The sequence below is a fragment of the Lacerta agilis genome, chromosome 7 (assembly GCF_009819535.1).
Source record: "Lacerta agilis isolate rLacAgi1 chromosome 7, rLacAgi1.pri, whole genome shotgun sequence".
Classification (NCBI taxonomy): Eukaryota; Metazoa; Chordata; class Lepidosauria; order Squamata; family Lacertidae; genus Lacerta; species Lacerta agilis.
Window position 1 is genome coordinate 53,448,929 of NC_046318.1, and position 27,343 is coordinate 53,476,271.

Here is a 27,343-nt window from a genome sequence, read left to right on the forward strand (position 1 = left end):
GAAGATAAAAGAGTATGCCAGAAAAACTCAGTAACTCACAAAGTCAAGCTGATGGCATTGAGCAGGAAAAGCTTCATAGTTATGGTGCACATCGGACACAGTTATAACCAGGATTTGACACACAAAGCGACCCACTGCCAAAGATACCATCCCATCTGTCTGTCAAACACACACACTTATCTTTGAGTAGAACTTAGTAAACATTTTACTACACCTTGTTAAAAGTTGGTAGTATCAGCAGCACTCTATTGAAATTGATTTGGGTGCCCTCATTTGACCTGCACTTGGCCATTCCTGATGTGTTCTCTCCCCTGTAATATACTCTTAAAATATGTTTTTGATCCCCCAGACGATACACACGCCATGATCTCTGAGCAGTGAGAGCTTTCAGTGTGTCAAGGTCATGGCTGGGTTGGTTTCCTTTTAATAAGGGCACAAGGTTTCAAGTGTGTACAGACAGAGAGAGGTTGAGCAGCATTAATTCCAACAGATTTTGCTCCTCATCATATTTCTAGTGGAACTCTGCAGCCTTGGATTCTTGGAGAGCAAAATCAGGCCTTGTGTTCTCGGACTCCATTCCAATGCTGTCTGTTGTCTTCCTACTCACATCCACTCTGACACACTTACACATTTGTGATAACTCACCTACATCTGTGTGTAGTTTGGGGTGAGCAGACAAACATGTTATTTTCGCCCCTCTTGAATTATCTCTAGTTATTTCGTTCCTGTGAAACCATATTATACTAGTTTACACAACAAAAGTGGATGCTAGCCCCACCTGGCCTGGGCTATTTACTTAACAATGTTCTGGCTTTGCAGTTTTAGCAGTCCTTCTCTTTCTGCAGTTTCCAGTCACACAACTATAGAATCAGTCACAAGGGTAGAGGGAATCCCAAGTAGACACCCAGCCTCACCTCCATCCTATAACACTATGCTGTGCTTCAACACCCAACTGAGTTCTGCAAAATTTATCTCATTAGGCAACCTATGGCCCATTAATAAATAGATGACTGTGTAATACAAGAATCTGTTTTTGCTGTTAGTGATCCAAGGGTCGTACACTGCTGGCAAGTTAGTATTCAACTAAGCTTTACTCACAGTAGATCCACTGAAATTAATGGGCATCATTGAGACAGGTCCATTAATCTCCAAGATTATATATAGAATGTCTATACACCCACCCACCCACAACCCAGTAGGATTTTGATCCTTCCCACATGGGTAGCATAATGAGAATCATGGCAGTTAGCAGGGGGGGAAATCCAGTACCCCCACCATCCAAGTTGGTAATAGGCAGTTATTGTCGTCTCCCTTCTCAGTCCACAACTGAAACAACCGCCTCAGATATGGCAGTTAGGTACCACCACTCCAAAACAGTCAGATACGGTAAGTCCAAACACCTGGCCTACCAACCATTCTAGGTTTCACTTGTCTCAAATGGAATTCTACCCCTCTTGTTATTATAGGCCACTGGCAAGAAAGGAAGTTGGTTATAGGAGGGCACCAAGTCTGGCAAGGGACCAACCAAATTGAATACGATTCCTATGGAATAAAGCTTAATTCCTTTTGAGGTGGCTTGAGGGCACTTGGTGTAAAATCTACATTTCACCTGCCTTGCAGCTGTCATATTGTTCAGAGAAATCAATAGCTGGCAGACACTTAATCAGATATTGAAAAGACAAGCACAAAAGGCTCTTGTGTAGAACTGACGGAGTTCTTTGAGGCATTGAAGAACTCACCTGGAGCCAGGATGAATGTTGTAATCTGATAAACAACCCATTCATGAAATAACTTCACCAAAAAAAAAAAAAATCTTTAGTAGCAGTCATATTTATTAAGTACTGTCAGTGCACTTGGTTCTTGGCAGAGCAACAATCAGCATGAGCAGCCCCTATCCCAGTTTACAATCGAGACTTTAACGGGGGGAGACCACAGAGGATGGAGATGAGAGTAACGGGAATAATTGTACGGTGCAATTGTACGGTGCAGCTATTATAACTGACATGCAGATACAGTCGTTTAAGGTTTACATCAGTGTGCAGTGTTTTCTGAATACAAGAGGTCAGCTTTTAGCTCAAAGGAGCTTGCTTACAATCTAAAATTCAGCACAAGGGAGACAGGAGAGGCAGGGCTAAAATGAGAAGAATGTGTTATCATTTCTTGTGCACTTAGTACAGTATATGCACTTAGTCTTGGTTATACAAGAGACTGGGAAGTAGAAGGTTGTACCAAAGGCTAACTGGAAAAGGTGAGTTTCGAGGAAGCAATTCCAAACATATGGGACAAAGTGCAGTCTTTTGAAAGAGCATGAAGCCTTTGGACAGCTAAGGGTGGTTGAACTGGAGAAGCAGAGGGAGGAATTTGTTGTCATTATGTATGTCAGCTCGGAAAACATGTACAGCTTCCTCAGGAAAAATGTTCAGAGTAAAGCTGAATAATAGGTTAGATTGTGTTCACATCAGACTAGGGTGAGGTCTATGACCACACTTTGTCTATTCCAATCTAGCAGGTCAAAGGCCACTGGCACTCAATTTGTTGGTACAGATATTGGGAGCCGTAGCAAAATAGAGCTGAAATATACATACCTCTGAAAAATGTCAGTGTCTGAGCTTCTCACAAGAAAATGCAAGCGTTTGTGTATCAGAATATCCTTGCTGTGATGAGACACATGCTCCTACAATGCTCCACTCCTTCAGTTCACTAAGAAACTCAGTTGATTCCCTCGTTTAAAAATTTAACCCTAGAAGCACACACACGCAAAAGTAATATTAATAGCATCCCTCCCCCCTTGCTGAATAAACACAAGGAAGAAAAAGCATCTGGAACCTTTGGCAAAACATAGATCATTTCATATTGTTTGAACGCTTTTTGGCAAAGAAGTGACTCTCTGGGGACCCAGGTTGGTTGTCACATGTTTCTGCTTGCTGTGAAAGGCCATAGCAGGTGGTGTCTTCTTTCCTCGTCCTCCTTTCTGTAGTCATTATGACAAAAGGGAATGACATGAAAGCTTGTTGTGTGAATTGAGCTGTCAAGACAGAGCTGTGCAGTGAACTTTTAAAGGCAGGGTCACAGCACTTATGAGATGGCTCAGCAACATTTACAGGTTTCTGTTGTTTAAAAAAAATTAATAACCCACAGCTCAGCTTCTTATTAGGTTCTCAGGTTCATTGGGGGGGGGGTGCGCCTTTTTAGCTTTTCTTTGCTGCCATAATAAAAGTTAACTTTTTCACCTTGAGCTGTGACAATAGCTTTTTCATGCTTTTTCAGTCGACAACATTTGACTACTAACACCTGCTTCAGCTAGGATTGCCCTCTCTCTCTCTTTTTCACCTGTCTAGGTCACGGGTGGCGCTGTGGTCTAAACCACAGAGCCTAGGGCTTGCCGATCAGAAGTTTGGCGGTTTGAATCCCCGTGACAGGGTGCGCTCTCCCTGCTCCCGCCAACCTAGCAGTTCGAAAGCACGTCAAAATACAAGTAGATAAATAGGTACCGCTCCGGCGGGAAGGTAAATGTCGTTTCCGTGCGCTGCTCTGGTTCGCCAGAAGCGGCTTTGTCATGCTGGCCACATGACCCGGAAGCTGTATGCCGGCTCCCTTGGCCAGTAAAGCGAGATGAGCACCGCAACCCCAGAGTCGTCCGCGACTGAACCTCCAGGGGTCCCTTTACCTTTACCTTTAGGCTCCTAAGCATGACAAAAATTCAGCATACGAAAAAAGCCAAAACCATTCCATCACTTCACCCCCATGTGATATGAAAGTTGCACCTGTTGAATTTCTGCCTAATAACTTTCTTCCCTATATGACTGATGAAGAAAAGGAACAGCTGCCTGCATAGTTTAGAATTCAATATAAAACCCTCTCTTACCCTACTGCTTAGGGCTAGTAACATTTTAACACTTTTAGAAGAACCAGATTAATGTTTTATTGTGGAAAAGGTGCATAATCAGACTCAGTGATCAGAGGATACAGATGTTTCTCCAGCAGATATATTATGTAAACATCAAAACTATTACCATGGACAAAATGAAATATAATTTTGATCGTTTAGAGAAAGGTCAGGTATTCTATCTACAGCCGTTCACAAAAAAAGAGAGAATATGAGTATGTGTGGAGAAGGAGTATGGAGGAGCATACTTCAAGTAAAAAACCTATTAGCCGTTGAAACAGTTAATTTTTTCAAAAAAGGAAAAGGAAGTTTTGTTCCCGCCAAAAATTATGCAGTAACAACAATCCCACAAAGAGCGTGCCAGATGACCCACTTGTCACGCTCATAATGGCATGCCATCTGGTGTCTAGCATACACAACGTCTGGCTGTTTGCCAAGGCAGGCCAAGATAACACTCACAAGTTGATCTGGTCCACTTCTGGTGTGGCAGGCTCTGGGAACACTGCCATCCTGCTCTTCTTAGTGCTTCTGAGTACATTGAACTCACTCATAAACTTCTGTTGACTTTTATATATAAATAAAGGCAGACTTCCAGTTATGAATCAGACATAGATGACTGAAACATCTGGAGACTCGAAAGTACCTTGTTTTGTTCTTTGCAACCTGAAAATATATGCATCAATCCAAGCAGCTTGGTGACGTATTGCTTTTTAAAAAAATGCTCTCCACTCATACAAGACCTGCTGTATCTTGAACAAATATGGGGATGGATATATTTTAAGGGGTATGTATCAAATTTTACATACACACAGGCTTTTAGACTTCAGAGGTCTGTGCACTTCACACAAGCATACAAAATGTCAAATAACTACCAGTCAAATTTAAACTTTTCAAGCTTTTCAAAGAGAAACACAAATAATTTCATTATTTCATTCAATTTACATCCTATTTTACCTCATCTACTTTCTTTGTTCTGCTTTGCAAAGTTCTTGTTTCTCATTCTTTTGAATGCATCTCAGATGTGGCTGTCTTTTGACATCTTTCTCCTCCCCACACCCCCTCTCTTACAGATGCACCAACTCTCTTCACCCATCTGCTAACCCATTTTAAATCCCCAACTGACATCTATAAACACTGTCTGTTGGCTTCCATTTTCTTATCCCTCACTCCGTCAACTGAGATCTTAGTTTGCTGCTGTACATGCCCCATATGTTGCCCAATTTTTCTCCCAACGCCCTCAATTTAGCTTTCCTTGATCCTTTCCTCCACAATCAATACCAATCTTGCCATTGTCAGAAGAAGCCCCCATAGCCCAGAGTAAGACAAAAAATGGAATTTCCAGTAAGTCTCCATGCTATCGAAAAGCTTAAACCATCTTGTTCCAATGTTTGGGCAATTCTCTATATGAAAGCATGGTTCACATTTTGGAATCAAACAAAGTATCAATACAGATTACACTTATTTCCCAGAAGTAAATGTCCAGTAGATATGTACATAAATGTTTTTATTTCTGTGTTAAGGTCTCCTGCTTTGTATGCAAGATTCTTTTAAGTGAAACAAAATTTGCAGTAAAATAACAAAACACAACAGAACTTCAAAGATATTCATCTTATAATTAGAGTCAAAACTTTAGAAACGTAAATATTAACAGATGCTGTCATTTTCCAACATGCATGTTTGGCTGCTGCAGGTATACAGTATTCTACTTATATATATATATATATATATATATATATATATATATTTTAAAAAAATTCAAATGCACCTAAGACTGCAAAAGTATCAAAATATATCTAACATGGCAAAGGTTCAAAACCTTTTATTTATTTCTTTTCCTAAAAGCAACACGAAAGCAATTAAATGAAAGGTTCAACCAATACCAGCTCCAGTTTGTACTACTTACCAGAGACCTATGTTAAATCTTGGTACTGGATGCTTTGGTACCGTTTAAAAAGAAAAATACAAATAATTTGCATACCTCCTGCAAAGCAGCAAATCTTTTAAGCATAATAGATGAAGACATGGAGTCAGCCCAAAGAGCTGCAGACAGTGTTTGTGTGTACACTGCAGAACTTTGTTCCCCCACAAACCAGTCCCCTACTATGCCTTGTCCTCCCAAGAACTACTCCAGAAAGTCAGGGACTCTCCAGAGAATCTTCCAACGTAGCACAAGAAACTAAAGCTAGAATTGGAAAATCCAGGCAGCACTGGTGCACACACTCTTTGGATCTTGGCATAATGGTTGTAATCCAGAGAGCACATTTTATATACAGCTAAGCGCTTGTGTATACCCAGAAGGACAAGAGGCTAACACACACATGCTACTTAAAACAGCCATCATGACTGTAGCTTGCCACATGGCCTTGAGGTGGGTGGGCTGTGATTAAAAAGACGGAAAAAGTCCAAAGCCACGGTAGGAATGGTTCTCTGAATTACAGTCTTACTATGCTAATCACATCCACTTAACTCCTTTGTGCTTCAGGTGGGGAATCTTCTAAGGAAACATACTGAAGAGAGAACACACCAAAACCAACAATGCCAAAGGGAATCCCAAACTGGCTTCTCACATTTTGAAGAGGAAGAATAATCCTCTTATCAACAGAGCTGATCAGAAAAAACGCTAACAGTTTTAAAACTGGATAAAACCTTGTGTGCCTATTAAAGGCAGTGAGGTGAATATTCCTATATATAAATATCCATTTAAAATAATAAATAAATAACTATGATACGGGGCCTTAAGCTGTATTTAAGTATGCTAACGTCAGAGATTGCTTTACATACCACACACACAATATTAAAATAAGAAAAATCATTTTTAGAGTTCTTGGTGTTATGTGGTATCAGGTTTCTTTCTGGTAATTGTTTCTCTATGCACAGCAACAGTTGATATCAGTTTAGCTTGAGAACATGCCATCATTCTATTTGTCATTTTACATACAGTGCATATGATGCTCGCTCTTTCCATCTCTCATAGCAGCAAGCAGATTCTGCTAGTATCTATAGCAGCACACCCAGGAGTGGAGAGGAAGAGTGTCAGATTTATAAATAGATAACACCTACAGTACACAATTCTATTTTCCTGTCAGTATTAAGGTTGACAGCACACCATTATGTTCTGCAAGAAATTAACTAAAAAAAAAACAGCTACAACAAGCAAAACTAAGACATTCCTTCAAATCAGACATAAATAAGTGCAAATGTCTAAAGCAGGTAAACTGAAGCAACTGCTGTAACCTGTGAAGATTAGAAGCATGTACAAATATTAAGGGGGGGAAATGAATTTTCATTTTAAACAGTTTTGTAACGGGGTCGTTGAGGCATCCAAGAGCAGGCATAAATGGTTTTAGAAAGAGTTCACAGCCTCAGTGCAAGTAACCATAGACTATCCTCAGTCATGTGCATGCCCACACGCAGGGTGGGTGGGGAGAATTGAGGGTGACTTGAGCTGTACAGAGATAGAGCCAACAGCAACTTCTGTGACTGTGTTGGCACTTCTCCCAAGCACAATTGCAGAAGCCACTGCAACTAACCAATTTACAGCACGGTTCACACCAACATCTCTCCACATTGAAGCAAGCACAAAATGTGGCCAAGGAAAGCCCATGACTGCTTGTGTCAAGAAAAATAACTATATAAGCCGACTCTTATTTCTTTCAGAGTTGTAATGTAATGCATTGGTGTTGATTCCTGTATAGGGCTACAAGATGAGACACAGCATGTCCTCTTGTTCTGTCCCTACACAAATGTATCCCTTTAATAACCAGGGTCCTGAAATATTTGTAGTATAACTAAGCTGAACTTTAAAACTACTATGTTAGACCAACATGATTTAAAAGGGAATAGTGCAATCTCAAATAGATGAAATGTAAATTCATGTATTTCACAGCATGCAATCTCGCTGCTATTCCATGCACCAAGGTTAAAATTCGCCTTCTCATTTTTGCTCGAGCTATTTACCAGGAAAACAACATCAGCTTCTAGACAACCTGCATACATATATATATCTGCACACTGAGGCTGCAATCCTTTGTATCGTTTGTGCCCGCATAGACCCACTTCTGGGGCTGGCATTCGCAGAGCAACCCAGATACTTCACGCATCCTGCCATAGCAGCTGATCCTCCACCACCATCCTTCAGAGAGGATGCTCATTCTCCCTTTTGCCACTTTCACAGTGTTTACACAGCTCAGGAAAAAAGCAGAAAAGAGGAAGTCTCTTTCACACAGAGATGTGTTTATACCCTGCACTGTGCTTCTCCTGAGACATACCACAGGCCACTTCCTTTTATTCCTGCTTTGATTTGATTAGGAATAGTAAGGTATCTTCAGAGACACCCCTTAGCCATCAGACAACTCAGGTACCACCAGTGTTCCAATCTATCTCCTCAGGTAAAAGATGATGCATTTGTGGAGACTGAGAGCAAATCAGAGCAACTGCTGTAAAAGGCCAGCCCAACTGAGCTTCCTCTCCCATTTTCCATTTCTTAACTTCTGCAAGGTACAACGTTTCATGACACAGTCAATTCTGATACTTCATACAATATTGGGGCCTTGCTCTCCTTCCCTTCCCTGGGCCTTTTGTAGGATCAACTGTCACCACCAGCTTTCTCCTTGTTTCCCTAACAAACATATTTCACTATTTGTGGAGAAGCAAGATGCTCTCATCCCTGTCAAAAGGCACAATCTGCAACTGAGAATATGAGCATCATCTTTTAAGAGACTGATTCTTCACTGTCACAAGCTGCTCACATCCTCTGACCTAAAGAGAGCTCTTCTATCAATCTACCCATGTTAGAGCTTTGCAGGAGTAATCCCACTGCAGCTTCCTAAAAGAAACAAAATGCAGTTTTTCTTCTTCTTCTTAATGCCCCTGACTGATATATACTGGAAAATTCTTAAGTGTCCTACCAAAATTAAGGCAGTGCATATAGTCCCAAAGACTTTACAGGCTAGAAGGAGAATGGGGTTCAACTGGCAGGTTAGCTTTAGACTCATATTCAAGAAAAGACTGAGGACTTGGTCAGGACTGCTGCTTCTATGGGGAAAGGATAATAAGGGGATGTAGTGCATCTCAAAAACTAACAGAATGGACTGTGTATAAAAACAGTGCATAAGGCTGAGGTTACAACAATGGAAAGGAGGAGCAAGGGCCAACAGTGCTTAAAGGTGTTGTCTCTGAGAAGTGGGTGTTACTCCTTCTCTCCTCTCTGCAAGCAAGAGCAAGTTTGTCCTGGCTTCCTCCTGAGTTTGTGTTGTTTTGCAAAGCAGCAGGAATATGCGAGCACTTGGTGAGATTGCAGCCTTAAGCTTTAAAATGAAAATAAATTAAAAAAAACCTTCCAAATTTACAAAAGCCTTCCTGCTCCCACATGCTGTACAATACATTCAACAATGGTCTCAGTTTGAGATTTCTAAATACTGATGCTTTATCCTAATAAAAATTAAATTCTTCCCTTTGTCTACTCTTATTAGAAGTACCATTCTCAAATAAATACATTTAACACTGTAGTTAATTTTGTGCAGCATACCTAGTTCTAGTAGTGCAACTTTCTATTCTTCCTTTAGTCTTTCTTTTGTGTTTATAAAAATTGCTACATAAGCAAATGCGTTTAAGCAAAAGCATTCTCAAGGAGTTGTGTAATGTTTTTTCTTTTACAGATCACTGAGTACCTGTAAACCTACTCTACATTAAAAGCTTCTTAAGAACAAGAGAAATGTATAAAGAATTTAAAAAACGGCTTTAAAAAAATATTCCTTTTACCATTTTCTTTAGAGTGGTCTTTTAAAAGACCAATTAAACTTGCTTTTAAAAAAGGTTTAAAAAGAGACTTAAGTTCTCCCTTATAATGCAGCTTCAACTCAAAAAAGTATCCATACATACATTACTGGGGGGGAAATCTCAGTATAAAGTCTGTAGTATAAAGAAAAAAGGTAGATTGGTATATTTAGGGACCATCACAAGATCAGAGCCCTTGAAGTGCTGCCAGTAGCTGTATAGGTGCTCAGGTATCTTCTTGCTTGCTCAGTCATTATAAGCTGATCTTCGGTCTTCCCATAAACAACAGCTTCCCATTCACAATTGGCCTGCAACACATAGTCCAGGTAACAGTTACTTTCAAATCACATCAAACTTTTTTTGTTTATAAGCAAAATATGGAATCCAATTGTGGCTGCCTCACAGGAAAAGTAACTTCTCCTGGCATGACAGAATTTCAGCTTCCTCTTTTCTCTCCTGCAGCCCCACCCTCACCCCGAAAATTTGCTCCGTAGGGTTGGGGATATAGGGAGCAGATATAGGGAGAGTATGTGGCACAAAGAAGGGAAAGTCCATTTTATGAGTGTCCTCACAACCAAACCTTAAAGTAAAATGTATCATTTAACAATAAGAATTCAACATTTCTCAGTTTTACTAAGTGGCCCTAAGACATGCTCCTATTCTCAGCCTCAGCCCCCACATCTGGAATGTGGGAATAATCACACCAGCAGACTTTACAGTTCAATATAAACACATTACTCCAAATACAGAAATATCTGTTTGATGGCACCAAGCTTTTTTTTTTTTGAAAAGTTCCTTTTTTACAAAATGGCACAAGCCTTTGTAGGAGCAACTCACTTCAGATGCTGAGCAGTTCCATGAAATAGGTTGTCACCTATGAAAGCTTATGCTATTTTAAAATAAAAAAGCTTTTAAATTGTCAGCCGCAAGGTGCCATTGAACAGATTCCTCTATTAAAAAAATATTAACAAAGGTTTCATACTATATAAACAAACATTACTGAAAATGTATGTGAACCACTTTGCACACTTGGCGCTCCAGCCAGCTGGAGGTACAACTGCCATCTCTAGAGGACTCTTATAAAGGGAGGTCTTGAACACCAGCATCCATCTCCACTCGTAATTTACTTATGCACCAGAGTGGAATGGGAGGGCTGGATGTGAATATGGGAGGCACAGAGAGGCCTCCCATTCAAAAGCTCTCGCTACAGGGGTGGGAGGAAATCAGAGCTCCACTGAACCCATAGGAAACCTCTGTATGCAGATGCTGCGCCCAGTAAACTGACTTTGCCCTTGAAATGCATGATAAGCGATTATGATGATTAGATTTAAAGACAGAGTGTGTTCAAAATTCTATTCACAAAAAGAATGCTTGTGTGCTCCTAGCAAATATACAACTTTATTGCTGACAGCTTTCAAAATTTGAGTGGACTTCCAAATGCTTTCTAGTCCTGTTTTGAGGAACACGTCAGGAGGAAGAGCCTACATGTGAACAGTTTTCCAAGGATGGGTTCTCCTTCCTGACATTTCATTCAACACACAGATGCTAAGGCTGAGGCCAGAAGGTATGTACCCATTAGAATCATGTACACATACAGTAATACATATAACATGTTTGGAAGCTAACATCTGAATTACTCTTAACTGTTTTGCCCACGTTTTTCTGCATTGTGGTTCTAGTGCAACATTATCATTGCACTATGCGGGATACTGAAACCTCAGCAGTACCGTTCCAAGTCTACACAGAGGGCACGGCACTAAAATCTACATGGGTACTACTGGACTTAAAATGAAGCCTTCATATTTGCATTGCATATTTCAATACCAATGCATCATATTTGCACTGGTAAATATTGAAATTTTAGTCGTAATGGATGCATCATGAGCATCTTGCAGAAAATAAGCTGCATCAAGAACCCTCAATTCTTATCTATATCTAAGCTGCTAAATACAAACAGAAAGGAAAGAATGTAAAAAGTAATCTTCCAAAGAGCATATAGCCAAACTAAATAAAGCAGAATATGAAGATGCATTGAATACAGACCTGGAAGGTTTTTTCTGTTTTGACATTTTTTGAAGTGCAAGTATTCTGCTTTTTCTTCATTGCTACATTCAGCTTTGTTGAACTGGAATCCTGTTTCTCTGGAGTCCTACTGCCTCTATTGTCATGTATTTCCAATAATGGAATCATCAGGAGTGATGTAGTGTATATATTTTCTGACTAGATTTACAAAAAAAAGTTTAAATCAAATAACTTAATTGAAGAATAAAAAACTGAGATACAGGCAACTCCCCATTTACATTCAAAGGCATCACTTGTTTAAGTGAAATTGTGGGCCACCTCTGAGTTCAGTGCAATTCAGTGCAATATGTGCAAAACAGTCACTGTCTGTAATATGAACAATAAGGCCCAGCAAGTTCACCCCTATCAACTAGTTTAGCAACCTTATAAAAGTGGCATACTTTGAAATAATCAGCATTTGGCGATATGACTTCAATAGGCTGTATCATCTTAATTCCAATAATTCTAGCTTGAAATATTTTATGGATCCAAATAAATGTGTTCTTGTATCACTAACACAAAGATCTTTCCAGCATAAAAGCTGCCTATAAATAATAATATTAAAAATGCTCCATTACAAAATGAGACAAGACTGCTGATTTTCTTGCCATTTAAAATCTAAATTTGGTAGTAATATTTTTAAAGCCAGTGTCATGCTTGGTTGTACTACTTGTCAACAGAAAAGATTTCAAATAACTATGACTTACAGAAACAAATTAGTTTACATTCTACCTTAAATATGTGCATATTTTAATTCATGCTGCTCACCTGTACATCTGGAACACTGTCTTCTGTGAAAAACTGGGCACCAAGCTCTTCTTTTTCCCAAGGATCCAAAACTAATGACTTCCTGACTTTCTTCACAGAAGGATTCTAGGAGCAATGTTTTAAAGAAAGAAAGGCAACTACAATCGTTTCCATAATCCATGCAATGCTAGAATACTATGTATTTTTAAATTTATATACTGCTCCATATATCACAGAAATCACTGAGCAGTTTAAAAAGTGAAAAATTCCACATTTTATAACAGCACAGAAATAAAACATTAATATTAAACCAAAATAAAAATAATGACTACTATCAATTCCAAATTACAGAAATACAGCACAGACAACTAGCCAAATATACAAATATGTATTTACAGGTAGCAACAGCACTCACACTTCTGCTATCTCCCCAACCTAAGCTGGCAACATAAAGTGGGGCAAAATTACACACTCCATGCCCCCCGTGCAAAATCACACACTTCTCTGCTCCCATGCAGGAGCACTCACAACCATTTCTCCCTCCAATAATACCCATAAAAGAACAAGAGTGGGTGGTGCCCTCACCCTCTTTGTAAGGGAGCTCTGAAAAAGGGTAATGTAATTTACCTCTAGTTTGCAGCCCTTGTAGAAAGAATCCTCTTCTTCCTTGAAGAAGATATCTGTTCCAGTTTCCTCCTTTAAAACTTCTCTGATATCTTCTTCCAGATAGGCAAGGGGCTGTGACTAATCAAACAGGTAAAATACATCAAGCAGAAGGCAAGTCAGGAGATGATTTCTCCTAAATATCATAGCACTATGTACACTGCTTTAAAAAAAAACAATTCCAATGCACAAGTAATTCAACTGTAGTATTATTTAATTTATGGAATATCCAGAAGCAAATCCAGCACAACACTATGGAGATGAGGACATTAACAACAAATCAAACCATGCTTCTCTATATACCTATATACTAGTACAAAGGATTTCCATTAAACTTTCAAAGGAATAAAGAAACAACTGGTTTGAAGCAAAGTAACACGGCCTATCATAGCATAATCTTCTATTTAAATAGAAGTCCCACTCTAATAATGATAATGTGATTTCTTACCCACCCTCCATTAGAGGAGTTACAGCAATTTAAAACTTAATATTTAAAACAGTTTTAAATCAATTAAAACAATGGGTCCTGATATGTGTATGTGTGTATGCGTATCCAAGGCAATGTGAACCAAAAGTTACATAAAAGGAATATGAACAAAAATTCTACATACCACAATTTTCAGAGGACCATATTTTTTTTCCTGAGCAGCTAAAGCATTCTTAAATGGAGTAGGGGTCCTTGGTGTTGTACCTAGCAGCGATCTTCTAATAGTAGGTGTCCTAAAACTTTCCAAGAACCAAAGTTATTTATGCAGTGTGTTATTATTTAGATAGTCTTAATCAGTCATTTTAAGTAAAGGATCCTTGGAGAGTGAATCCACTCCCCCACTTTCCTTTGATGGTATTTGCAAAGTAATTATTCAGCACATCTGGGTTTGGTTTGGTTTTTAATTCATATCTAAAAGTCATTTAAAATCAATCATATACTTACCCTGCATTTTCTTTTTGATCTTTGGGTGTTACTTCTTTATTATGTAAAGGTGTGGTAATAAGAACCTTTTGGCCACAAATTGGAGTTGATGTAAAGGCAGGATTTTCAATGTTAAACTGCTCATTTCCAGAACAGGTGTTGAAGAACTGCACATAAAACAAGAACACAAATTGTTCCATGTAGATGGAGCAGTATTCCCTCAAACCGTCTCAGAGTACCTGTTCTGAATCTGCTTATACAGCCTTAACTATTTTGGTTTTGCTTTTATTACTCTGCCCCATACACACAGTTATGAGCTATCCAACTTGTAGCAAGTTGAATTCTCATTCAGCATCATGCTATTATGAAAATTTCATAAGCATGATTCTCTGCCCTTAGGTCTGAGAAAAACAATGGGCTGTACCCAGTTATGTTTTACACAGTATAGAACTATCAGTGGATACAAGCCAATCAGTTAATATCAACAACATCATTAAATAAATAAACAAACAAATAAATTTCTATACCACCCTTCATCCGAGGATCACATTGCTGTCTTTGCAACTACCAGTAATGAAAACTACCTTTCATTCTACTTTGACCTTTTGCTGAACTTTTGGAGTAATCATTCCAATATTTTCAGTGATTTTCTGTAAAATGGTTGGCTTAGTGTTGGATTTACCCTATTTAGACAACACTGGAAACAATACTAATTTGTATGGAAGAGCTGCAAACCATTTATAGAGCCAATCTCAATTCCTGCCATGACACAACTTAAGACAGGTCTGAGTTACTTATAGTTAAAAAGTGCAGAACCTATGTACTGAGCAGGGAAGAGGTGCATACTTAACTACACAATTGTTACAGGTGAATAGCCTTTTACTGATTTATAGGATTTAGTAAGCAACCCTGCCTAACCTATTCAATAAAACCAAGTTTAATTACATTATTTTTATTTACCTGGGAAGGAGAAAAGGGTAGTGTTTTCACTGGTGTTTGTTTTAGTGCAAAATTGGAACCATTGCTACATGAACCATCGTTCTGTTCATTCACTGATGGTGACAGTCCAGTTCTAGTTTTCTTCTTCTTGCGCAATATAGTTGGAGGAGTACTAAACTTGGCTGTAGTTGGAGATGCTGACTCTTCTTCATCACTTGATTTTTTGCCATCTAGTACAACACTTACATTAAATTGGCACTCCATGGCCCCATCATTGTGCTGAATCCGCATTAGTTTTACTGGAGCTTGACTGACAGGGGACGTAGCCACATCAGAGAGGTCAAAGCTGGTGACATCACTCCATGCTACAGGATCCTACAAGGGGTGGGGTGGGGGGAGAAATAAACATTCTGCGATGTGTTTATTGGAATAAACAGAATTATTCATTTCAACAGAAATGAACTGGTGGTATCAGTTGCTTAACTATACACCATCATTCTAGCACAAAACTACTAAATTTAACTCTAGCCCTTACGTGAATGTCTTTTTCGTTTGAATTCAGTCTCCTAATTTTCTCTCATCTTATTCCAGAATGTTAATTCCTAATTCTGCATTGTTTTTTCTTTACAAAAACCAATAAAGCAGCTAATAGTGAAACACTATTATTATGTAGCACTTGCAATACATAGAACAAATGCTATATATTGTGCTAATGTTAATATTGATTGTATTTCTCTTTTGCATATTATGTAAAATAACTGTTTATTGAAGGCTGAAAATAAGATGATTCAGACTTACAGACTCAATGAGTTCTAGTGTCTCTGCAAATTCTGGAATGGTCTGTAGAGATGACAATACCGCATTTGCCTCCACAGCCAAATATTTGGTAGGAGAGTTCTGCTGAGCTGTTGCAGTCTGGGTTTCATCCAGATTATAGAAGTCATTTGTTTGTTCCCCAAGACCATTTAGGGCATTTGTCATACTATCTTCCATGATGAAGCCTCCAGACCAGTTAGAAAAATTTCCAGCTTGCTAAGAATACAAAAAGTGTTGCTTTTTATTTATATTAAACATGAAAGATGACTAACATAAATTACTTTTAGGCAACCTAGGTCCCACCTGCACTATCCACTTAAAGCAGTATCACCTCAATTTAAACAGTCATTGTTTCACCCAAAGCATTCTGGGAGCTGTAGTTTTTTTAAGTGTTGTGAGAGTGATTGGGAGACCCCAATTTCCCTCTCAGAACAACTATTCCCAGAGTTCCCTGGGAAGAGGGTCTGATTGTTAAACCACGCTTATTGGCATTTAGGCTATAGTTCAAGCATACTGCGATTCTAAGGAAAACACATTCCTTATGCAAAGAAAAAGCCAATGGCAGAAATATCACAGAAGCTACTATTGTGCATGCAGCTCCCTTCCTGCAACATTTCCTTGCCCTCCATAATTTAGCAATGAAAGGTATGGAAAGCACCAAGGCTTCCTTCTAAAAACTTTAAGATAGTTGTCCTAAGTAGCACATTATGTCATTCAAGCTGTCTCAACTGTCCCTCCCTCTTGTCCCACTGTCCCAGTTGTGCAGGGAAAACAAACAGGATTCCTTCGAGGATTCCTGTATAAGCAAAGGAGAATGGGGAAGCATATGAATATGAAACAAATCAGAATTATAAAGCCCTTGTTCATTAATTTGTTATATGCACAGTAAAAGATCATTAGCCATCATGAAATCATGATATTTATACAAAAAGTACTTACAGATGAGACTCTCTTTCTCCTGATTTCATTCTCAGCTGACATAAGTAACAGCTCAAGTTCCTTAATTTTTTTCTCTTTGTCAGGATCATCATCAAATGTCTGCTGATGCATACATTGAAGGAAAAAAACAACACCAAAGGACAAAGTGTTGTATTTAGGGCATATTACTGAGAATCACAACATATTTGCTTTTATAATTATCTGCAAACTCAATTAAACTTTGATAAGTTATCATGGGTTGCCAACACAGAGCACACAGGTTCACATGCACCCAGAGGCCTTCCCTGGTGCCCATAAGTTCCACCACCCCCCCCCACTGTCCCTCCTGACTGCTTTTCAAGATTAGTTGCAACATACGAGAAATTCTGAAGGGTCACAGGCTCACAGCTGGGGATCATTACTCCGCCATCCCATGCCAAAAGGACTCCTCACAGTAGAAGTAGTCTTCAAAGAAGCCCTCTGTTGGCTACAGTATGTTTTTGAAGCTTAATTACAATGGAGGAGAGGTAATTGTGGGTTGCAGCTAGGGAGGAAAGGATTGTTGTTTTCCTGCCCAGCTGCAACTCTCCAAATTTGCAGGACCTGAGCACAGGAGCACTCTCCCCTCCAGCAGTTTCCTGCAACTGGTATTCAGAATAGTTTGTTTTAAACTACAGTGTTATTTAATACGATGTGCTAGCCAGGCCACTGTAGGTCACACAATCTCTATCTGCCCCCCAAAGAAAAGGGGGAACACCTTATAACCTTTGAAACATCTTAGACACATTTTTAGCCTGCACAGAATTCCTCTCAAAATGCTCTCCTAGAGGTCACATTATACACAAGCCATTATTCATTTTAATGGAACTGCTGCTCAACACAATCCTGGTGATAAAGTCCATAAACTAAAACATTTGCATGCTATCTGCCAAATATTTTCATAAAAAGCTTTAAAATTCATCATTATAACCAGAACTTACCTGAATGAAATTTGAAGAAGTTGTGACATGGTCAATGCAGTTGCCTTCTGTTGAAACATACTGATATCCTGGGATCTAACAAATCAGAACTGTTCTTTATACATTGATTTCTAAAACATTTTTCAATTTCAGCAAATGCTTTTAATTTGACACATACTTCTTTTCAAAAACTGATCAATTTTTTGAGACAAATCAATTTGAGACAAATCAGGTTATTAATAACTCTCAGGTTATTAAATTATAAAAGAAAAGTTATCCACTGTATCCACTTTCATCACAATATCCATTTATCACACTTTTAATTTATCACAGTATCCCTTGGAGACAAGAGCTCATTTTCTGAGTTTAAAAAAAACAACGCTTGAGGCAGTTGGATTTTTAAATAAAAATTCTGAAGATATTTCCTCAACAACAATTTTTTTTAACAGCAATAGTTTCTTTGTGATATAAGTTTTAACAGAGTGAGCAACCTTGGTACGGTTAGCAAGATGCAATGCACATGCTCTGAGACTGAACTGAGTATCTTGACACGTCTCAGTCTAAATTAGCTGCCTAGTAGCTTTCAATGTTTCACTGTTGATATTTAAAGCCCTAAACAACTTGGGACCAGGATACATAGCAGACAGCCTCCCTTGGCATAAACGAAGCCCGTCTTTTTGTAAACTGCTTTAATGTTTTTTTCTACAATCAAGCAGTATATAAATTTTATGGAATAAATATATTTCTAAGTTTTCACAAGAAGTAAGCCTTCTCAGCAACAGCACACACCTCAGGAATATCCTCCTTTGGGCCACTCATGAGGCAAAGACAGTAATAACTTTTAAATACCTCTTAAGAACTAACATTTACTCAACTTTTCCTGGACTCCAACTAACTCCCCAACCTCTGTTTTGTACCCTGCCCCATTTGTAATACAGTTTTGTTATTATTCTTCATCTATTTTTGGAAACATTACTCAGTGTCATTTATTATGATGGTTCTTACACAAACTCCTTCGTTTTTATTATATCCATCAGTATTTATCCATCACTATGCATTTTTTATAAATAAATGAAACAGAAAATGTCTATACCAGAAAAAGAGGGAATTTCAGAGGATTAGCTTGTCATGCCAGCTTCATCTAGTGAAATTGCTTTACATAACTATGAAAGGTACAGGAGCATTGTCTTATTTTTCACTTGGCTAGCCATAGCCCTCAGCCTAATTTCTAAAGTCCTTTGCAGAAGACTAATCTCTTTGCTGGCAGCACACTGACGGAGAATGGAGAGAGCAAGAGAGGCAGTGTAGAGGGGGATACGAAAAGAGGAAGGGCTGCTGAGAGAAATAAAAACAGTGGTCCTACTCACCATTGGAGAGAATGCAGCCCTTGATAGAAAAAAGTTACCCATCCATTTTAATATATGCTTTCCCCCTTTAAAAAAAATGTAGACACACACAAAAGGTTCTGAAGAACTTACATGTGCCTGCACTGGTATGTAAAACTGATTTGGGGTATGAAGATGGTCTGTAGATGCACAAGTTTTGTGTGGTAGTTTTGACGAACAAGGTCGCTCAGTCTTGATTCCATCTTGTAAATATCCTTCTTGTTCTACTTTTCTTCGCATAGTGGAGTTCCAATGATTTTTGATAGAATTGTCAGTCCTAAATAAATCATGGGACAGGATCCAGCCAAAGTTAAGCAATATGAAGTCTCATGTATTCAATGGATGAGAGTTAATCACTTGCTTAAATGAATTAAAACATAAACAATATTTAACTTTGGCTGCATTGTGCCCAAAATGTAGAAATTATGTAGTTACATATTGCATTGACCTGAGAGCTTAGCTACATCAAGACAGAAACAATGAGAAAATAATGTCTTAAGAAAGAAAGTTACCTTTCAATACTTCTCTAAGTTAAAAAGGGAAATTTCAAATATTTCTAAAACAGTACAAATTTCTTTTTCATAATAATAGAAGGGAACGGGGGATCTAAGAGGATTCTTCCTAACAGAAACTCGCACAAGTAGAATAAAAAAATGTTTCTCTTCCTCCATGGATTCCACCCAAGTATTAGTTTCTTTATTATAGGAATCATAGCCGCCTGGAGGACAGGAATTTGTATTACTTTAACTACTCCGAATATAGCATTAACAACTATTTGATTCAGATTTTAAAATAACTCAAAATGCAAGATAAATTGCAGAGGAGAAAAGAACAAAAGAGGAAAGGTACGCTATATGATAAGCAGGACATTCATAATTACTTAATCAACAAATCCTGCAAAATCCACTGAGAGATAATCCATTTCTTGGATATTTCTTCCTAGTTCACCCTTTAGAAATAAACTTGACACTATCAATTTCTTCTATGCTGATTCTGGGGAAGCACTTACACAGCTATAGCCCTGTTGCATCTTGTCATGGCAGGGGCTGGTGGGAGAGGGGAAACAGATGTTGTTAATATCGATCAACATCATGGGTGCTTGCAGAAACTAAAGGAGTCAGTAGATTGCTGACTGGTTACTTGAGCCAGAAGGCCACAGGGCATCTAATATACCAAACTCCCTTCTTGCCTTTTCTAAGCCTCCAGGTGGTTGCTGGCTGATGTAATCATGCCTGCCCAGAAACACATGCAAGAAAGGATCCCCTCCTCCAAACACCCACACACCAGCCCAATGAGCCTAGCTGGGAGTACTACTAGGCTCTGCTCTACAAGTTTAAGAGAAATCTATGGAGATCAGTCGAGGATACTGGATGCTTGGCAGGATTGGCCAGGCAGAGGGACTTCCATTTCTATGGCACAGCCTACTGCACAAAAACATTGAGTTAAGACATGGCATAGAGAAGGGTGGAACTTCTTTGAAAATGCTACTCTGGGAGTGGTGGGAGGCCAGTGCCAATTATTTTGGCATGGGTTTCAGAAACCTAGAAATAAGAGTGCGATTTTACCTTCCGGGAAGCAACTTTGCAATTTCAGCCCATCGATTTCCCAACCGTTTGTGAGCTTCATAGATTGATCCTGTCTTCCTCCTCAGTCCATGAAGATTTCTTTACCTCAGGATTAAGGTGATTGTGCCACCGTGTTCTCGACATTGCTTCCCTATTCTTCCTTTTAAGTGCTTTGCAATCAAAGACCAACGCTTTGGACCATATTTCTGAACCAGCCTCATCTAACCTGGAACACAAATTGAACAGAAGAAGAAGAAGAAGAAGAAGAAGAGAAGAAGAAAGAAAGAAGAAGAAGAAGAAGAAGAGTTTGGATTTGATATCCCGCTTTTCACTACCCGAAGGAGTCTCAAAGCGGCTAACATTCTCCTTTCCTTCCTCCCCCACAACAAACACTCTGTGAGGTGAGTGGGCTGAGAGACTTCAGAGAAGTGTGACTAGCCCAAGGTCACCCAGCAGCTGCATGTGGAGGAGTGGAGACACGAACCCGGTTCCCCAGATTACGAGTCTACCGCTCTTAACCACTACACCACACTGGCTCTCATACAGCAAGAGTATGCAACTGATTACTATATAAGAAAACAATAGCCATATTCATGATAAAGAATTAGATAATCTCAATTACATTTATTCAGGCTATTTGTACTTGGAAGTAGTACAAGATTGTGTCAAGCAAAAATGATAAACAGTTTATATTTCAAAAGTTCCAAAATACAGAGTGACACTGACTTTTTAAATAAAAAACTGTACAGCATCCAACCAATGAAAAGAAAATGCATTTGGAAAACAGTCTGAAATATATCACTCTTCCTTTCCACATACTGTGTGGCCAAGTACAGGGTGAAATTAGAAAGCTTTTAACATTTAAGAAAACAAAACAATTGTTATATTTTAACACATCATAGTTAAATACATGACAATGTTGTGAAAACTGATAGCATATCCTATGGGAAATGAAATCAATTTTGGGAAAATATTCAAGCAATTTAATTTATATTTTGGTTTTCATCCAAGTAAACTCTTAAGAGCACAACAATGGGACTGTGAACCCCATCCTACAATTGAGTTGGCCATAAGGTAAAAGCAGTAAGGTAAAAGCAATCCTACTGTGCTTTCAGAAACATAATTAATAATCAAGAAAAATATAGATCAATTACCCTCTGATCCTCTTCCTTAGTCCAGGGGCCTTTAATAAGTTCTGGATTCAGGACTTTTTGCCAACGGTGCTGGCACTGAAAATCGGAACGATTCTGCAGAAGAATGAAAAAAAAATCACTGTATAATTCCAATTGAAAACTCCCCTAAGGCTCCACCATACACCTGGAGCTTCCATTAGGAGCTTTGTTGTTGACTTCAATGCAAGACACATCTTGGCACATGCAATGGAGATGCACATGTGGCTTTTGAACTCTTGTATGTAAAATAAGAAAAATCTCATTGAAATAATTTCTACTTACTTGTAGATGACTAGCAATAAATGTCCAGTCACTTGTACCATGCTGTTCTACTAGCTTCTTCAGCCTTTCATCCTGTTAATACAGTTTTTTAAAACTTATAAATAGACACATGACATTAGATCTAAACATAAAAAGTCATACCTGGTTAAGGCTCACCTCATCACGCGTCCATTTTACTCTGTTACATATCTTCTTCGTTCCTTTTGTTGTGGTACTTCCTAGTCATGATCTGCATAGTGAAGGTCATCATCATCTTCCTCACTGCAAAGTGCAAGCTAATATTAAGTAACATTGACAGTGAAACCATGCTTATACAACAGCTCGAGAAATCTTTTTTTAAAAAAAATAACAAATCATCAACAGAAGGCTCAATTCCAATTGTGGAACAGTAGCATGAGGGAAGGACAGTTTTCCTTCATCATTTCCCCATTTACACCCCCTGCACTGCTTTTCAATTAAGAAAAATACATAGGGCAGCCAAGCAAAGATTCAGATATGCCATTTAGCATGATCCAATACAGCCCTCAGATAATACATGGGTTTCTCGTCTTACTATCATTGTTTATATAAGGTCTGTCTTGTTGAAGAAGAGTAACTGCATAAGAACTTGTTACATGTTGGTCTGCCATAGTCAAAACAAAATAAAAAGTTTAAAAAAATTCCTTCCAGTAGCACCTTAGAAACCAACTAAGTTTGTTCTTGGTATAAGCTTTCGTGTGCATGCATACTTCTTCAGCAGTGTTCATGCACATGAAAACTCATACAAAGAACAAACTTTGTTGGACTCTACGGTGCAACTGGAAGGAATTTTTTATTTTTTATTTTGTTTTGCATAAGAACTTGTTAAATTTTTATTGGAAAACCACAAACATAACAAACAAGTGTTCAGATTGCATTAAAGGTGGCCCTGTGTATAGGGAAACACACCATGCATTTTTCTATGTTAAATTTATTTCTATACAAGAATGTGGTGCAGCAAATAGCATTAAGCTGGGAACTCATGATGAAATAAAGAAATAGGAAGCAGATTGTCATCACCCTTGTACCTCCCTGATGTCTGTGCGCCATCTACTGGCCTAATAAAATACTAATTCAAAACTATAGCATTGGGTGTTTACGTCAAAAAAATTACAGTATTTGTCCATATTTGTATCACACTCCGTTCCTTCCAAAAAGAGGGTATAACAATTAAAGAACAGGGAAGAAAACCCACTGGCTTCTCACCTCTATCCCCTTTACAATATCTGTTTGTGACACAATCTTAATATATGTGAATGCCCTTTTTAGACAAGCATGTTTCAGCAGCTGCTTCCCTTCAGCCTTTCTAATAATGTGCAGAAATAAATATTTTACAAATTTCCAATACAAGTGAGGTGTAAGATTACCAAAGAGCTATGCTTTTAAATTACAGACAAAAATTGTACTACAGTGGTACCTCTGGTTACATACTTAATTAGTTCTGGAGGTCCGTTATTAACCTGAAACTGTTCTTAACCTGAAGCACCACTTTAGCTAATGGGACCTCCCGCTGCCACTGCGCCGCCAGAGCACAATTTCTATTCTTATCCTGAAGCAAAGTTCTTAACCTGAAGCATTATTTCTGGGTTAGCGGAGTATGTAACCTGAAGCGTATGTAACCTGAAGCGTATGTACCGGTAACCCGAGGTACCACTGTACTGGTACATGATAGTCCCTGGATAGCTGGCCAGTTTGGTGGCACTGGATACTTTAAAGCCAGGCTAGACAGATATATGTGCACACATGCATGTGTGCAAGATTGGGGTAAAAGCAGACACTGAAGAACAGAGAGAAGGGAGCTTATTGGGATAATAAAAAGCAACACTATCTCTGAAACATACCATATATACTTGAGTATAAGCCTAGTTTTTCAGCACATTTTTTGTGCTGAAAAAGCTGCCCTCGGCTTATACTCGAGTGAGGCGGGTGGTGGGGGTGGCGAGAAAGAAGCCCTTTCTCTCCGCTCATGCCGCCACCCGCTCTCCCCAGTCAACCATTCCTTAAGAAGCGTACAAGAACGGCGGTTCTTTACTCTCCCCAGGCAGCTTGTTCCATTCCTGAACTGCTCACATAAATGCAAACTTGGCAAAGGAAGAAGAGGAAGGAGCAGCCCAAAGGGTTGCTTTCGGGCTGCTCATTCCTCCTCCTCCTCCACAGCGGCAAAGGTGAACCGGCTTATACTCGAGTCAATAAGCTTTCCCAGGTTTTTGTAGGAAAATTAGGTGCCTCGGTTTATATTCGGGTCGGCTTATACTCGGGTATATACGGTACTATTTCCACATTTCCTCTGCCTTCATCTAACTTAGGCTTTGAGCCTTTATGGAGACAAATACCTGTAGTTTATAGGTTGCTTAACCCATGATGTAATCATGAATGTCAGCATAACTCTCAGTCACCAGAGGGCTTCCTTTTCTACATTGCTGGATGCCTTCCTTGTTGTGACACTTGTTAGAGAATCCACACAAGAAGGAATGAAGCAACTGTTCCTAAATAGTATTGAAGAAATCCTATTCTTCCTAAAGATACTTCCCTGTAAAGAATGCACTGATTTCCCCAATGTAGGAAACAGTAACACTACTTTGAGGAAGCTGGTACTAGTGCCATCTGATGCAAAGTCACAAACCACTGTATAAATTCAAGTGAGACAAATACATTATCCCATGTAAACTTTTTAGGAACAGTGTTCCCATGTAATATAATACACAGGGTTATTGTGTGTGTGTGTGGACACACACACACACACACAATGCATACACTCCTCACACACAACAGTCTTCTCTGTATGCACTTAATTTGACAAAGGCTTCCCCCCCCCCCAGGCCCTTATGAGATATGCTTAGTTTCCTATGTGTATCTGATGAGCATGTACATGAGATGCCCACATCAACTGACTTCTCTCAAGATGTCATAGTTCTGGGAACTTAGCTCAGCTAGTATTTCTTTCTTTACTGTAGAAAGCAGTCACACTATTTTAAATTCCCTTTCTTCATTGAGAGAATAAGTAATTCAAAGTTGTCCCTAGAAATGTGGCGATTATTTGAATCCACAGTATTTCCAAGTTAAACATAGAATATGATTTGCAAACAAGTTCTAAACAGTGGGTTGTATTCAACAGAGCGCTAAACAAAATGTTCCATCAACACAAAATAATTTTTCCTTGCACAACACAATGTTCTCCCCTCTCCTCCCCATGTGCCCTCTCAAATATGTTTTGTGGTGGTGGTGTTCCTCCGGAGCAGATTTGGGGATGGTGTGGAGTGCACACAGGGAGAGGAAAAGGGGTGAAATCTCATTGCAAAAGCACAACTATTTAGTTGAATGCTATACCATGGTTTCAACATTAAAAACAAACCTTGGAAAGAACATTACTGCTCTGCTTTGCAAAGGGGTATGGCAGGATTGAGCCTTGCACATATATTATGTTATATACATTGAAAGCTAGGAGACAACTCAGATGTTTGGGATAGCAGTTGGGCAATTCTTGATGCTTCCTTTGTCTTGTTTTTCTGATAAAAAAATAAATGTTTTGACAAAACAAAGAACAAGAAATACTGCTTGACACTACTTTTGAACCAGGCCGTGATCTCCCATTTTAAACCACATTCAAAAAATTATTCACATTAGACTTAGTCTGTACATTTTTACTTGGACATAAGTCCCACTGATTTCAAAAGTGACTTACTTCCAAATAATTGGGCATAAGATAGTTGACTAGCATTTCCAGAGTTGCAAATAAAACTAATAAACATAAAATTAAAATTGAGCCCACAAGTGTGTGCACGTGAACACATAAGAGAGAAAAGTTACAGACTGCCAATTCAAACTAAACTGACAAAATAATTAATCCAGTTTCAATCATTTTTAGTATTCTAATTAAAGTAAAAAGGCAGTTTTATGAATGTCACACTATACAAACTGCATTTGTAAGACCAATTGTTACCTTTAATCTGATAGATAAGTAATTCCACAATAGTTTTTCCTCTAACCTGGATACCTAGTTTGATACTGCACATAAATATCTACATCAGGATAAAATTCTTACACATTCTTGTTTTGAGATCTGTATGTTACTTAATTCTATGATCACACAGGGTGTAGATTTCTGAGTGATTTGTTGTAGAAATATGAAAAAAAAAGTTTGTACTAGAATAAAACACATTGTACATGTCTTTTTATGCAGGCAACATTCTCTCTCTTGTCAAGTCCTTAAGGTCAACATGGACATTGCTTTCCTCCTCCTGTTGCAGTCCCCCCCCCCCACAATAATTAGCCTTCTACCTTGCCTTCCCAAGGAAGAAAACATAGTGCCATGTCTGATTTAGTAACAGCTGTACAGACAACATACTATTCTCATACAGAGGAAGGGGGGGGGGACACCAGAAAACCACTGTATTGACACTACAGTAAATAAGCAACAGAGGGAAATACCAGGATAAGAAGACATGAATTACCAATATGAAAGACTCTTTTGTCATTGATATGTGACAATATGGCACATTGTTATGTGCCAGAACGCAAAAACAAAGAAAATAGGGTGGAGCCCAGAGGGCAGTATAAGTTTCCAAAGGGGAAGAAATCTGAGTGTTGGAATAGTGCTGTAGCTGGGGGCAGGGGGGAGAACCAAGTGAAAAGATTGCTACTGAATACACGAGAATCAAGTGAAAAGATTACTACTTAATTCACAAGATTCTGTGTCCACTTGTGTTCTGCGAATAATATTAATGATGTCGGGAGACGGGGGGGGGGGGGGGTTGGACTATAATTGGCATTGGCAAAATGCACTCAGGTCGAGGCGCTGGGGCGCAAGAGTGAATGGACCAAAGGATCCGATGGTCAGGGCACGTGGAAACGGCAGCGAGGATCTCCTGAGGCGATGGGATCTTTGGTGACGGCCGGAGAGCTGTCAGGAGCCCCCTGTTCCAGCAGATAGGCAGGGCTCAGGTTCCCCTAGCGGGATGGTCCCGGGCAGCAGGCAGAGCGCTGGAGATGCCTCGGCGAGGGGGCGATCGGGAGGGTCTGCGGGGGCCACTCACCTGCGAGGCCTCTTCGCCATCCTTGGCGCGCACCATAAGGCGAGAAGAAGGGAGCGCGGCTGTCACCACTGGCCAAGGCGCGCAGCCCCCAGAGGGAGAGCCCGGGGGCGGGGAGGGGGGCGCGGCTGCCTTTCAGCCCCGGCCGCGCCTCGCCCCCCGCATGGGGGACATGGCCTTACGCCCAGCGAAAGGGATGGGAAGCCGGGCTCCAAGT

At 39.3% G+C, this 27,343-nt stretch overlaps 1 protein-coding gene across 1 annotated transcript; it reads right to left on the bottom strand.

Moving 5' to 3' along the window:
- Nucleotides 1-5,635: 5,635 nt before the first annotated feature.
- On the bottom strand, nucleotides 5,636-27,164 carry MYBL1 (MYB proto-oncogene like 1). The gene is given in 19 exon segments (XM_033155330.1): nucleotides 5,636-9,969; nucleotides 11,705-11,881; nucleotides 12,491-12,595; nucleotides 13,097-13,213; nucleotides 13,744-13,858; nucleotides 14,064-14,209; nucleotides 15,003-15,356; nucleotides 15,780-16,013; nucleotides 16,737-16,838; nucleotides 17,696-17,770; nucleotides 19,153-19,336; nucleotides 20,625-20,689; nucleotides 20,691-20,756; nucleotides 20,759-20,840; nucleotides 21,771-21,871; nucleotides 22,079-22,150; nucleotides 22,235-22,284; nucleotides 22,287-22,339; nucleotides 27,130-27,164. Coding segments are annotated over 19 exon segments (2,247 nt in total). The 5' UTR covers nucleotides 27,150-27,164; the 3' UTR covers nucleotides 5,636-9,840.
- Nucleotides 27,165-27,343: the final 179 nt, after the last annotated feature.